This window comes from Mangifera indica, chromosome 18, assembly GCF_011075055.1.
Source record: "Mangifera indica cultivar Alphonso chromosome 18, CATAS_Mindica_2.1, whole genome shotgun sequence".
Classification (NCBI taxonomy): Eukaryota; Viridiplantae; Streptophyta; class Magnoliopsida; order Sapindales; family Anacardiaceae; genus Mangifera; species Mangifera indica.
The window spans coordinates 555,945-569,527 of record NC_058154.1 but is presented as its reverse complement, the minus strand read 5'-3'; the positions used below and the strand labels follow the sequence as shown (position 1 = coordinate 569,527).

General features: G+C 33.7%; 3 protein-coding genes across 3 annotated transcripts; 2 read left to right on the top strand and 1 right to left on the bottom strand.

Moving 5' to 3' along the window:
* The first annotated feature begins 1,694 nt into the window (after positions 1–1,694).
* On the top strand, positions 1,695–3,157 carry LOC123202477. The gene is made up of 4 exons (XM_044618433.1): positions 1,695–2,025; positions 2,122–2,242; positions 2,355–2,659; positions 2,763–3,157. The coding sequence occupies exons 1-4, from the start codon at positions 1,988–1,990 to the stop codon at positions 3,016–3,018; spliced, it is 720 nt and encodes a 239-aa protein (XP_044474368.1). The 5' UTR covers positions 1,695–1,987; the 3' UTR covers positions 3,019–3,157.
* Positions 3,158–5,484: 2,327 nt separating this feature from the next.
* LOC123202476 (probable protein phosphatase 2C 38) lies at positions 5,485–8,812 on the top strand. The gene is made up of 4 exons (XM_044618432.1): positions 5,485–7,411; positions 7,508–7,875; positions 7,960–8,196; positions 8,299–8,812. Exons 1-4 carry the CDS (start codon positions 7,102–7,104, stop codon positions 8,527–8,529), a joined length of 1,146 nt encoding a protein of 381 aa, XP_044474367.1. The 5' UTR covers positions 5,485–7,101; the 3' UTR covers positions 8,530–8,812.
* A 1,367-nt stretch (positions 8,813–10,179) lies between these two features.
* On the bottom strand, positions 10,180–13,569 carry LOC123202475 (protein MODIFIER OF SNC1 11-like). Its single transcript, XM_044618431.1, has 6 exons — positions 13,186–13,569; positions 12,474–12,554; positions 12,251–12,379; positions 12,046–12,106; positions 11,869–11,935; positions 10,180–11,676 (listed from the first exon to the last, which is right to left on the bottom strand). Exons 1-5 carry the CDS (start codon positions 13,449–13,451, stop codon positions 11,897–11,899), a joined length of 576 nt encoding a protein of 191 aa, XP_044474366.1. The 5' UTR covers positions 13,452–13,569; the 3' UTR covers positions 10,180–11,676; positions 11,869–11,896.
* Between the last annotated feature and the right edge of the window lie 14 nt (positions 13,570–13,583).

Below are 13,583 nucleotides of genomic sequence, written 5' to 3'. Positions count from 1 at the left end.
TGGACCTTGTGGATGAAAGTTACTAGGCTAAATGCAATTTAAAACTGGCAATGGAAAACATACCTTGACATGTTGTAGACTCCTCGTCCTCTAACACAAGCAACGAGGACAATATAAAGTAGGCTTCAATCATGGATACAGATGTAAAGTGGAAAGAGAGCCACCATACATTGTTGTCAAACTGCGAGAATCAAGAGACTGAATATATCATATGCCTCTTGTTGCAATGCAAGGTGACAGTTGATGTAGAGGGTGTTTGCTTATTTCAATGTTATTCTGTTAAGTGGAAATTTATGTACTCCCAATTTAGTAGAAAGTGATCTTTATATTGTAATGACATACGATGAAAAGATATGTTGGGAAAATCATGAAAAACAATTGTAATTACTAAAAGTTTTTACCATTATCTAGATAAAAAGTCTTCTATATATATTATATTATAAACTTACGTATAGATATATGTGACAAAACTTTGCATATTCATTACATACATTATATAGTTAATCATTTATAAGAATTAACCTTAAAGCTATTGAATTCAATATAAATTTTTGTATAAAATTGAACAATAATATTGTTCCTTAGAGAGGACTAAAAGGTAATTTGGATCATTCAATACACAGTGATTATTGATTTTTACTGCTTGTTTTTTCAGTGAATCACATTCCCCCTGTAATCATCTTTAAAATTTTATTTCGAAATTCAATTATTTGGTCAATTAAAATGCTTTTAATGATGAGAAAATTACTCTTGATTTTAATATTAGTTTGTTGTTTCGAAGGGAACAAAGGTCAACTATCTATAAAAACCCACATGAATCAAAGTGGCATCACGTGACACCTTACAGCTAAGATTCTCTGCATCGACGTCCTCCCCCAAAGTCCTATCATTTCAAAAATTAGCAAAATCCCCCCTGAAATCAAATGCAGCTACTAATAAATGAAATAAAATAATTTGAAAGTCAAGACAAATTTAAGCTCAACCCTAAAGGTTTTATACTATCAATTTCGAACTCAAATTTGATAGGTATTCAGTTTAATAAACTTATAAACTTAAAAAAAACGATAAAAACGATATCATTTTAATTAATTCATATTTCTTGATTAATGAAATATGAACCAAAATATGGTTAAAATCACATCAACTAGATGCAATCTAGCAAAATCATCTTTGGTTTGGTTCGATTCTCACTTAAATCACACCTTCCTAATTATAAATAGACTTAAATCGCACCTTTCAGATGCAACTATGCTTAAATCATACCTTTGTGAATGTAATTATACCTGAATTGCACATACAAAAGTGTGATTCTAGCGATTTTGGCTACAAACTTGCACATTCCCAAGTGCAATAAGAGCAAATCTAATAAAACTGCATTTTTTACAATTCAATTCTAATCATCTAATTCAGCTAAATTGGTAATGACTATTGTCAAGAGCATTATGACTATTTTTCGTTATCAAAATTAAGTTTTAAGTAAACTTTTGAGTTCACCAAAAAAAATTACTCCTTTTCAGAAGTCTGATTAGGTTATGTGACACTGTTGATGAGATCTAAAAGACAAATGGTAATCTGTAAATGGACGGTTAAAAATTTGAATCATTGGAAAGTGCAAAAAAAAAAATTCAAAAAAAGTGGTTGTAAACTAAATGTGACTAGCAAAAAGAGCAAACTTTGGGTCTGGATTCATAACCCACCTGATATAGCAAAAAGGCCAAGCTCTCTGTAAGCCTGACCTTGGATTTCCAACTCCCAGAGCTGCATTTCTGTCTTTGCAACAGCAGATGTTCTCACCAAAAAACAATTTCATTTAACATTTTTTCTTGCTTCACTAGTCTTCTTTTTTCTTTTTTCTTTTTTTAATGAGTCAAGTTCTGATCTGGGACTCAGAGAGAGGAGTTGGGGAAGAAAGCAGTGAACATTGCTATTTCAGTGTAAAAAAATTCATAAAGTTGGCCACTTCAGTTCCAGGCCAAAGAAGAAGAAAATGATTGCTACTACCAGCAAGGAAGAAGGAAAATGGAGGTGGGTTTTTTAATTCTCTCTTTTTGAGCTTGCATGAAAGAAATGCCAAAATATATATTCACATTGTGATGCTTTTTTTCCTTTAATTTCTCTCAGTGAAAGAAAAGTGGAAGCAAATGATAATTTGAGAACTATAGAGTGTCTGAGAGGAAGACTAATTGCAGAAAGACAAGCTTCAAGGGCTGCAAAAGATGATGCAGAACTAATGGGCATCAAGGTTTTTGCTTATGATTTATATTTCCTTTATTTGTTCGTGGAGGCAAGAAGAAATTTTGAGATTTTTACTTGATTTATTATGTTCCTTTGCATGAACTTTTTTATGGGTACAGTTGATGGAGATGGAGATTAAACTGAAGGAAGAGATCAAACTGAGGAATAAAGCAGAAAAAAAGCTGAAATTGTTGAAGAAGAAGTTTGAGTACTTGAAGATTTTACTTCCCTTGGATGAATCAGAGCAATCTAGTTCCTCAGGAAATAGCTTTTCAGGCCTCAAAGACATAGAAGAGTCTGAATCCAAGCCACCAGAAATCTCAGAATCCATTTCGTCTAACCAAAGCCATGAAAGTTCCTCCATTTCAACTAATTCTAGCATCAAAGATCCAATTTGTCAAGATTCAGAGACTGATAATCACAGGTACTCTCCCATTCAACTTACTCATTAGTTTTAAACTAGTAAATATTAATGTCTTCAATGGCTTAAGTTGAATAAAAATTGAATCTTCGGTAAAATTTGACAACTTTGAACCCATGAAAACTTCAATGGAAGCTGGGAATGAGAGTTATGAAGAAGGAGATTATGTGGGTAACTCAATGGCAATAGTTCCAGTGACTTTCCATAAGAAATCCCAGGAGACTAATGAAGTGAAGATAATGAGTGGAAGTGTTAAAGAAGCTCTTGATGCACCAAGGCTTGCCGGAGGAAGGATTCAGAATTCAATGGAAGGAAGAAGTCCTGTGCCTAGAATTGACCCTTCTTTCATATTTGCAAGTTAATAGCAAGAATAATGTCATCTTTTAGAAATTACATCAGAAAGAAAGACCAATGATGTTTTAGCATTGAAGCTAACAATAAAATTATCCCTACGTATTTAGATAATATGTAATATTCAAAAAATTTCTAACTGCTTGAAACAGAACATTGCATTTCTCTTAAAGCTAAAAGAGAGCATGCGAAAATTGTTATGTGTCATCCATTTGATTCTCAAATTTGGGTCCCAATTTCTGCGCTCACTCGTTTTTATTATCTTCATTTCAAATTTTCAATGGTTCAAAGTTCAATGTTGTTGCCATGACTGATGGACTAAAGGCCTCACCTGTCGACATGCCCCAAGTTTGAGGGCAAATGCCAGAATTTTGTGGAATTCATGTTTATATGTATTATAACGTGGTTTAGAGATTTTGAATTAATAATAAATAATATATAATTATATTATAATATATATATATATATATATATATATATATATATATATATATATATATATATATATATATATCTGAATATTTAATTAAATACTTAAAATTGAGTGTAAAAATCAACATTAGCAAGTGTTTTTGTTAGTGTATCTCCTAATCCTCAAGCCAGCAATGTATGTTACAAATAACATCACTTGTTGAGGTGTATGCCATCTTTCTGTTCATATATAGAAAACTTTTACCTGTTTTTGTCATTGATTCTGCCATTTTAGTATTACTCCCATCTAGGGTAGGACAACTACTTTAACCTCTCCCAGCTCAGAGGCTGTCATTCCTATTAAAAACTTCATGGAATATAGCTTAAATCTCACCCACTAGAGTGGTGGCAATGGCGGTGGTGATAGCGGCGATAATAATGATGGTAGCAATGGCTATATAATCGAATACATCAATATTTAAATTATTTTAGAAAATTTTGAGCTTGGGTTTGAGCATGTTGAGTTGATAAAATATCAATTCAAATTTCAGTTCAAAACAAGTTTAATTAATTTGAGTTTAATTTAAAATTTTTATTTTAATCTTATTATTTTTAACCACATAACTTGTATATTTATCGATTACCTCGTATACTTAAAGTGTAGGAATAAGATTTGATGAGTGTTAATGTAAAATTTAAAACTCTTTCACAAATATATATTTTACTCAAATCGAACCGTGAGTTTGCAAACTTACCAAACTAATCATCTTTAAATTCAAGTTCAATTGAACATCACTCAAATCGAGTTCAACTCAACTTACACCCCTAATTATGAGAAATATGTCCATAGGGAAACTTAAGTTTTTTTGATGCAAAATTTGAATAGTATTATGTATACAAACGATGATATATCATAATATAATTAGATATTATTTTATTTTTAGTTCAAAATTATCTAATTATATAATGATATATTATTATTTATATATAAATTTGTATACATTGTTTGTACATCGTTAAAATTTACAAAAGAAGAAAAAGTCATCTTCAGTGTGGACTGTTGTGAGATTTGCAGTACCCAGGGCCCAGGACAGTTGTAAACAGGATGGGTTTGGAATGCTCAAGAGTAAGTCTTTAAAGCCAGCCCAGTTCTATTATTGGGGCTCAAACCTTTGAAGAGGCCCCAATAATAGAACACAGAATTTCTGAAAGTAATCATATTTAAAGCGCGGAAAAGATTAATATTATGATGCATTTTCAAGTTACAGCTTCTTAAATTCAATAAAGAGAGTCCCAACCCAACCTGGCCAGGATGTGTGGTGGGGATTGAGATTGGATTTTCTTGTACCAAGCACATCATTCCTCCTCCCAAATATCATGGGCTTAAGTTGTATTTCCCACCTCCTAAGCAAAGTTTTAAAACCAAAATCCGTCTGTTCAATTGAGACTGATGACCAAACCCAATCATAATGGTTTATAATTTCATTTCATGTAGCTAAGTGGGCATTTGGAGCCAAGGTCAGCACCAAAAAAGCAAGAGCTGATCCAACCAAGCTACTTCCAAAGGTGAATTATATATTTTATGAACTGATTTTCTTTTATTTGGGCACATATATCAGGTAAAGTTAATATAAGATGCTTCCCCATTTTTACAATTAATGCACTATTCAATACTTTATCAAGCATGGGAATTCTCTATCTGGATTACGTTATATTTGTGTCAAATTATATTAATTTTTGCATAAAATAGTTTAATAATCTCAAGTTTAAGGATTAAATATATCATCATTTGTTAAAAAGATTTATTTTATAGATACTGAAATAACCATTCATATGAAATCCTCTTGATAATTGTATCTGGTAGATATGTCTATTATGTACACTTATGTATTATACTAAATTATCAATAAAAAACTTTGACATATGAGATTTGTTACCACATTTTGGTGGTATAATTCAACATTATGATAGTTCTAACTATATTGTATGTGTCTTTAGTCAAGGTGATATCATAATTATATACGTTTTAAGAACAATTATCTAATACAAACAGAAGATTTTCACAATCAATTGATACACATTACACCTCTCATCACAGTTTAATCATTCTAAGAATATTTATTTAAATTGTAATTATGCATACAATGTTAAATAAGGATTGTCATTTTTATTAATAAGAAATATGAGACTACATCAAAACACACAGCTATGACAATTGGCTCAAAGACATTCTCTTGACAATCTATCACTTGCACTATATACATTTAATCCAGTTTCGAAAACATAGATTTACTGTTTAAACTCTGAAGTCACTCTTTTGGCCAGAGTTGAGGTTTTTGTTTCTCTTATTTGTTGCTTATCTATTGTGAAAAAAATATTGGGAAAACTTCCAAAAGAGTTGGAGATCATGAAATGGAAAGACCATCCTCTGGAACTGAGAAAGATATCTCAGTACTGCAGGAAATGATCACATTCTTGTAGCCATAGATCCGTCCTAACGAGCAAACGCTTGATCAAAGCATTAATGCTCCTGAATCTGATGAGTCGGTGGGCATTTTTTGATTGTGGGAATGGATGGTCCTGGAAACAAGCGAAGTTTGGATTAATTTACAGACCCAGTTGGTGAAACATGGCAGTATGTTGAGTTGTAGTGCATGTACCAAAAACTTGATCACTCTTCACCGGCACACAGGGCCCAGTTGGCACCCCATTTCGAGTTTAACTTATGGCTCTTGGCCATCCAGTGGCTCTCTTTTGTGGAGCATGCTGCAGATCTTGATGTTTAATAGGTAGTTCAGTAGGAAATTTTAGCTCAGTAATGTCTTCTAGATGGAAGTTGTAAGTGTGTAACAGAAAAAAAATTCTAGATTGAGTGAAAAACATGCAATGGAGGAGGAAAGAGTCTAAGTAGAAACTCGAAATGAGCAAGAAAAGAGGATAAGATATGGTGGTGTCTTAAGCTCCTAAATCCATGGAGAAGTATGTAATGTTTTGTTCTGATTATTAAGATGAGCAAAAAGCGCCTTAAATGGTTTATTATTGCTAATAAAGGTTGAGATGAAAAAACCTCAGCCATGGAATTAAAAAGATTGGAGGAACTCACTTGGTCACAAAGACATAAAAAACAAGGACACGAGAGAGAAACAAGAAAAAGATGAACAAAAATGTAAGTTTGTAATTAAAATCTCTTTATTTCCCATCTTGGATCTCATCCGACAACAAACTGAAGATCTTCTGCCAAATAACTCCAAACCCTTTTCTTATCCATTGCTCCGTTTGGTCTCTCTGATGTCAGACCAAATTGAGGCTTATATCAAATCTTTATGTTCTTTTACAGCTAAGTCTGTTCCCTATATGATGGCACAGAGGGAGGGACCAAACACATTTTAAACCCAGATTCAAGGTATACACCACCAGCATACTCCCTATACTCTGAACTTACATAAAAACTATTGCCTTCTTGTCCCTAGATACACTTTTTACTTCATTTAGCCCATACCCTTTTGGCCTTCTTCTGAGAATTCTACTTATTATGTGTCTGGTTTTAGTAGGTATATAGTTTCAAGTATTGAGGTTGTGACTACGAAGTCAAAACATAAACTTGGACCTTAGATTGAGAGTGCTGTTGTTTCTTCTTTTCTTTAAGCTTTGATGAACATTTGGATGATGTAATTCTGAATTAGATGTTAAAGATGTCAAGTGAGTACTTGAAAATGGTTAGACCTTGTTGGAAGTCATCTTTTGAAGACGAAGATAGAGGTAGAGTTGATGGTCTGTTATGGTATAAGGATTTGGGGCAACATGTTTGTGGTGAATTTTCAATGGCTATGATGCAAGCCAATAGTGTGTTGGAGGATCAAGGCCAACTGGAATCAGGGCCATTGAGTTCTATAAATTATGGTCCTCATGGAACATTTGTTGGAGTATATGATGGACATGGAGGACCTGAGACTGCAAGATTTATCAATGAAAACCTTTTCCTCAATCTTAAGAGTATGTTGGCGCTCCCTCTTCATTCTTTGCTATGCTTTCTCAAATTAGATGATAAAATACTTATGTTAACTCGTCTTTCTGATTCTACTGATGTAGAGTTTACTTCTGAGCACTGTGAGGTTTCAGAAAATGTGATCCGAAAGGCTTTCTCAGCAACTGAAGAGGAGTTTCTCTCCCTAGTGAGGAAACAGTGGCTGAGTAAGCCTCAAATGGCATCAGTGGGATCATGTTGTTTGGTGGGGTTGATATGCAACGGAGTCTTATACATCGCGAATGTCGGGGATTCGCGAGCAGTATTAGGGAGAGCTGAAAGGAGCACCAAGGATGTTTCTGCTATACAAGTATCCATGGAGCACAATGCAAATATAGATTCTGAGAGAGACGAGCTTCGGTCATTGCACCCTGATGACTCGCAAATTGTCGTGTTGAAGCACAAAGTGTGGCGTGTGAAAGGCATCATACAGGTAATGCTATAGCTCCTAGCTGTAACTAGAGACTGCAGGTGATTTAAAGAGGATTAAGAATCAGGTTTCTCCTTGGCTTTTCAGATCTCAAGATCCATCGGTGATGCGTATCTAAAGAAGGCAGAGTTCAACAAAGAGCCTCTAGCAGATAAGTTTAGACTGCCTGAATCATTCAACAAGCCAATCCTCAGTCCAAAGCCATCAATTTTAGTACACAAACTCAGCCCAGAAGATCAATTTCTCATATTTGCTTCTGATGGTCTATGGGAGCATCTTAGCAATGAGGAGGCTGTCAACATTGTCCATATCTATCCAAGGAATGTAAGTTCTTTCTCCTGTAATCGGCATTGCTATAGCAGCACTCCGATAGTACCATTGGAAAAGCTACAACCTTGACAAAATATCCTGTCAACTTTGATGCAGGGAATTGCTAGGAAACTAATTAAAGCTGCACTAAAAGTAGCAGCTAAGAAAAGAGAAATGAGGTACTCAGACCTGAAAAAGATCAATGGAGGGGTGCGAAGACATTTCCACGACGATATCACAGTGATAGTTGTATATCTACATCCCTGTTTGATTGATAAAAGCTTCAAATGCAGCTCACCCTTTTCAATAAGAGGAGGCCTTAATCACTCATTATCTGCAGACTTCTAGAGTTGCATCCACTTACTAGGAGATTTGTCGCTTTATCTCAGACTTTTGTGGGTTAGTTTACTTTTCCATTAGGAGATTAGCTGCATTGGAACAACAGTTCTCTTCTTCCTGGGGAAGAAGCACGAGATATGTAAGGTGTAGATATAAGTTTCTTTTATCTTCTTCTGCATCATGTGAAGCTGTAGCTCAAGGCATTTTTATGATTGATGCCATGTTTAAGTTATCTAAGACTTTGAAGTTTGATGTAATTTTTAATTAAGAATCATTTCGCAGTCACAATGCATTTCCGTATCAATTTCTTTACCTAGTAACTAAAAAAATGCAGTGCTGAAGGGTCACCAAGGAGAGAAAATACTTGTCTGGCATGTCGAAGATTTGATGAGTAAAATGGGTTTCAATTGTTAAGTGTAGGGTTGGTGATGGTGGACCATTCAGTCTTCATTGGTGATGGTATGAAAGCAAATAACTCTGAGGATGGATGTTGATGGCTTGTGAGATTAGTGATTGATTGGTTGCATGGGTTGTTAGAGCATTCTTTGACAGATTTGTTGTGTGAAGACCATGAGGAGGTTGTTGGGACTATGTTTTCCGAATTAACATAAATGTCAATCCGGTGGAGCAGATGATCCGATCTAACCAATAATCGAACTATTTGATTGATACTCGGACCGATTAATCATTTAAAAATAATATTCAAACAATTTTATATAATTTATTATTATACATTTTAACATTAAAATAAACTAAATGTGATTATCTCAATAATGAACCCCCGTCAAACTGTTTAATGAACCAAAACCATTTTTATGTTGGATAATAGTTTAACTAATCAAAACAACTGCTCCGATTCAAATTTTAAAACCACGTGTTGGGGTGCATTCAGTGGCTTGACTTGTTCTTTCATTGGCTTTGTGCCATCAATTGTCAATTTGTTGATTTCGTATCTGATGGGGATAATTAAGACCAAAAACAGAGGAAGAGATGCCAACAGTAACCATTAAGACATCAGAGATTATTGAGCTTTTTAGAACAAATGGGAAAAGGATAGCACAAGGAAAGAATATGAAATATAAGGCATGAAGACCCGTTTGATCAAAAAATTTAAAGATTTTTTTGATAATTTATTTTTTATTATTTTATTTAACCTTATTTAATTTATTAATATAAAAAATACTTTAATTACTATATTCACTTTAAATATTAAAAAATTATTATAATAATTTTAATTATTATTATTATTATTTTATCTCTATTTAATAAATTTTTTCAGCAAAATTATTCTCAATTTTTAATTAAAATAATAAATAATATAAAAAAATTATATCTATTAATCTTTCATATAATAAATAAAATAATATATTTATATTTTTTTATTTATTTATAATCAAACATAATAATTATTTATACATGTCAATTTTATCGAATATAATAAAAAATTTATATTTAATAATCATCTAGACAATTTATCTTCAAAATATTTTTTAATTAATTTTACAATTTTACCAAAATCAAACGCCCTTAAAGGTAATATTACCCATTACCAAGCTTTGCCAAAAAACCATTAATCAATTAATTCTTGCTCCGATACAGGCATACTTAACATTTAAGCGAGTAACACAAAATGCATTACAAATCCTTAATAAACAACAATTCATGCAGAACAAGAAATAGTTGACTCCCTCAGATATGTTAGTAAATCCAACAGTAAAATAATATCCAACAAAAAAACATCAAGAAAATCCATACAACCTCGACTTGATATTCCTACATTTTACAATTAATTCAAAAAAAAAAAAAAAAACCCAGAAAAACAAAACAAACCAGTTTTCATTGCACAACTCCACTTCACCCTGCGAACCAAAGAAAGATTACCAACCACCTTGCTAGTATTTACTTAAAACAAAAAAGAAATATCAGAATTCTGAAGTACCAGGATTGCAAATTATTTCCACCTTTGGAACACAACAGGTGAATTTTGGTTCTTTTCAATCAATAGTAAAAGAGAAGTACACAACACATTTCAATTACTATATTCTGACAAGGTTTTCAACCAGCCTTCTTTCAAATCATTTAAACCCATTAAAAACACCTCTGATGTTCACTTACAGGCAACTAGTAGACATTCTTATATCTCACCCCTAATCCAATACAGCAACTGCACTGATAATGTAGCATCAAAATATAGATCATAGCAACCAATACCATTCAGCCATGATTACCAAGCAGTGAGCAGATGACATGGGACCCAAAAAACAAAAAACACCTCAACATTCTACCCTTCTTTTCATCATTGACGTTTTCTGATAGAATTTTGCTTGAAAGTTACATAGATGAGAGAAAACCTAATTGATAATCTACAATTAAAATGAATGCATGACACACAAACTTCATTAGCAGAACCCCTCTCAATAAATACAACTGATCCATAAACAAGCTGACTATACTTGTTCATACAAATTGTACATATTGAAGACTGACCCTAGATCCTATTGATCAGAACACTCACCAACAACCACGCCATATGCAATTACCAAACGAAATTATATTACAATATTCAAAAAGTCAAACCCAGCTTACCTGATAAATGCCTACATTCTTTAATTCAGTAGAGGAAAACAATTACATGGTTCCTAGTTCCTAACAAAGAAAAATAGTACATTTAGAAACTCATATCATACGATCAAAAGATCCCAACCCCATAATTTCACTTCCTATGCCTAATTCCCACAAGATCTAAAATCACACTTCACAAGGATATCTTGACATTGGACACATCAATTAAATATTCAAGGAAGGCTGTCAAATGAACCAACTTACCTCTAGGTAATTTCTTCCAATAGACACCTTCATTTCAAGAGAAAATAGAAAAATAAGAATTTTAAAAGAAAAATGTTCCCAAGTTGGTACTTCAGAAATTCTGAATTCTTAGCAGATGTTAAGATAAGTAAATACTAGAGGTAGATGTTAATCACTCTAGGCCTCAGCAGCTGATTGATATTACAGTTGATTTATATGAGATAAAGCTAGCACAAAATCTTGTTTAACTGCTCCGCAAAAAATTATCAAAGGATGTAGTACTGGAACTTGGAAGTTGATATAGGTACAAAAAAATGCTGAGGGGAATCACTGGAAGTTAGAATCCTAGACCTGCAATGAAAATTAAAAAGAGGAAAATTATAGTGGTTCAAATAAAATATAAACTACATGTGCAAATACCAGGCCCACCCAACCACCCACATCATAAGCCATATCATTCAAAAATCGAAAAGAAAGATCAGTCAAATTAATAGTACAGTACATGCCAATGCAAAATGCTACAAAAACATTCTCAAAACATACCTTAACATGCAATTTTGTAAGAAATTTTTTAGGCACCTCCACCAGCATTGTCAGCAATAGCTGCCTCCTGATATAAAGAACAAGAGAAATATTAGCATATCCACAAAAAGAAAAATTACACCACAGTTTCTTATTCAAAGAGTTTGCATGAAATACATCACACAAAGAAGGCCTTACCGGTTCAATATTTCCCTGTCCATTTACTTGTGAGACAGAACTGGATGAAGATCCAGAGAAACTGCAAAAAAAATAGCAGTGTCAGTTATAACTTTCAAGCAAACATATATGCCTTGACTGTACCAATAAAGACAACTATAAAGCATTTAAGAAATGATATACCAAGAGAACATGAGAGAAACATTATCTCACAGTAAGAACATACCGAAGGGCCCTTGCTTTTCTTTTGTCTTCCTCCACAGAGTCTGGTTTGGAATACGGTGCAAACCTGGCAAGCCGAGCTTTCTTTTTTACCTCCTCGTCACTAGCTGAAAGTGGCACAGGAAGCCCAAACCTGAAAACCAACAGGATTGGCAAATAAGAGAAAACTAACAAAATTTTCTGAAATTCAACTTCTTCCACCACATTAATTTAGCTTAGAACGAGACCTTTCTGCTCTAGCCTTTCTCTTCAATTCCTCTGATGTCTTCAATACTTCTGATGCACTTGTCTTGGTTGCAGTTCCAAACCTATACCACCACCAACACACAAACTTGAGTAGCTTAGTTAAAGAGCCGAAAAAGAAAATGTTGTGACAATACATACAAATTCGTCTATCACTAATAAAACAAAATTCCACACCATTTACACTATTTATGATGCTTCCTTCCTATCGTTTTTTCAACAAGATGAAAATCGAGAAAACAAAGAGATCAATACTTATCATGGTATGTTAATTTGACCAATATACATTTGGAAGTTATAGTTTAATATATTTGTATTTGAATCCATTATACAGGTATCATCTGGTTCAGTGTTCGTTCAAAATATATGCAACAAGCACAGACCCAAACAATCCCGAGGGAGAATCAGAGATTTCACATGTAAATAAATTACCCATGGTCTGCATCAAGAAAATAGCTAAACGGACAAAATGGAAAAGCATTAAAAGCATGGCTGTTCCTCTAAAAACCCATCGTCTGCATCATGAACATAGCAAAATGGACAAAATAGCAAAGCACTAAAGCATAATTCTTCCTCTATCGTAAAGGCCCACATCAATCTAACCACAATGAGAAACATCAACTCAAACAATCAAGTATTACAAAAGTGAGCAAAAGTTAATAACCCTAAATAACAAAACCTACAAGATTTCGTTACCTTTCAGCTCGTGAATTACGCTTCTCTTGCTCAGACAACTGTACAGGCATACCAAAACGCTCAGCTCGGCGTTTCTTCTTCTGAGTATCGGTGACCGGGGCAGCGACGGTTGTCGCCTTGGAATCCTCACCGTCCTTCTTAACCCCGACGGTAGTGTTTTGGACCCGATCTGTGGTGTTCACAGTGGTTTCAAGGTTTCCCTCCAGTGAGGATGGTGCGGCGCCAGTGTTGTTCACGGCCGTGAGTTTGTCTGTGATGGTTGCCATCGAATGTGTGAGAGAAACGTATAATAGCTTTGAGCGTACGAAGGAAGAGTCAAGAGCTAAAAGAGGATATGAGAAAAGACAACGTCGAAAGCAAATAAAAGGAAAAGTGTCGAGTTTCGATGTTTCAATGCA

What these genes read in the sequence shown, in the direction of transcription:
- LOC123202477 (XM_044618433.1), top strand. Translation starts at nt 1,988, where the DNA reads ATGATTGCTACTACCAGCAAGGAAGAAGGAAAATGGAG. An exon ending in AAGGAAGAAGGAAAATGGAG is followed by an intron (nt 2,026 to 2,121) that starts GTGGGTTTTTTA and finishes AATTTCTCTCAG; the next exon opens with TGAAAGAAAAGTGGAAGCAA. An exon ending in CAGAACTAATGGGCATCAAG is followed by an intron (nt 2,243 to 2,354) that starts GTTTTTGCTTAT and finishes TTATGGGTACAG; the next exon opens with TTGATGGAGATGGAGATTAA.
- LOC123202476 (XM_044618432.1), top strand. Translation starts at nt 7,102, where the DNA reads ATGTTAAAGATGTCAAGTGAGTACTTGAAAATGGTTAGACCTTGTTGG. An exon ending in CCTTTTCCTCAATCTTAAGA is followed by an intron (nt 7,412 to 7,507) that starts GTATGTTGGCGC and finishes CTACTGATGTAG; the next exon opens with AGTTTACTTCTGAGCACTGT. An exon ending in TCCATATCTATCCAAGGAAT is followed by an intron (nt 8,197 to 8,298) that starts GTAAGTTCTTTC and finishes ACTTTGATGCAG; the next exon opens with GGAATTGCTAGGAAACTAAT.
- LOC123202475 (XM_044618431.1), bottom strand. Translation starts at nt 13,451, where the DNA reads ATGGCAACCATCACAGACAAACTCACGGCCGTGAACAACACTGGCGCC. An exon ending in CGTAATTCACGAGCTGAAAG is followed by an intron (nt 12,555 to 13,185) that starts GTAACGAAATCT and finishes GTGGTGGTATAG; the next exon opens with GTTTGGAACTGCAACCAAGA. An exon ending in AGAAAAGCAAGGGCCCTTCG is followed by an intron (nt 12,107 to 12,250) that starts GTATGTTCTTAC and finishes TTTTTTTTGCAG; the next exon opens with TTTCTCTGGATCTTCATCCA.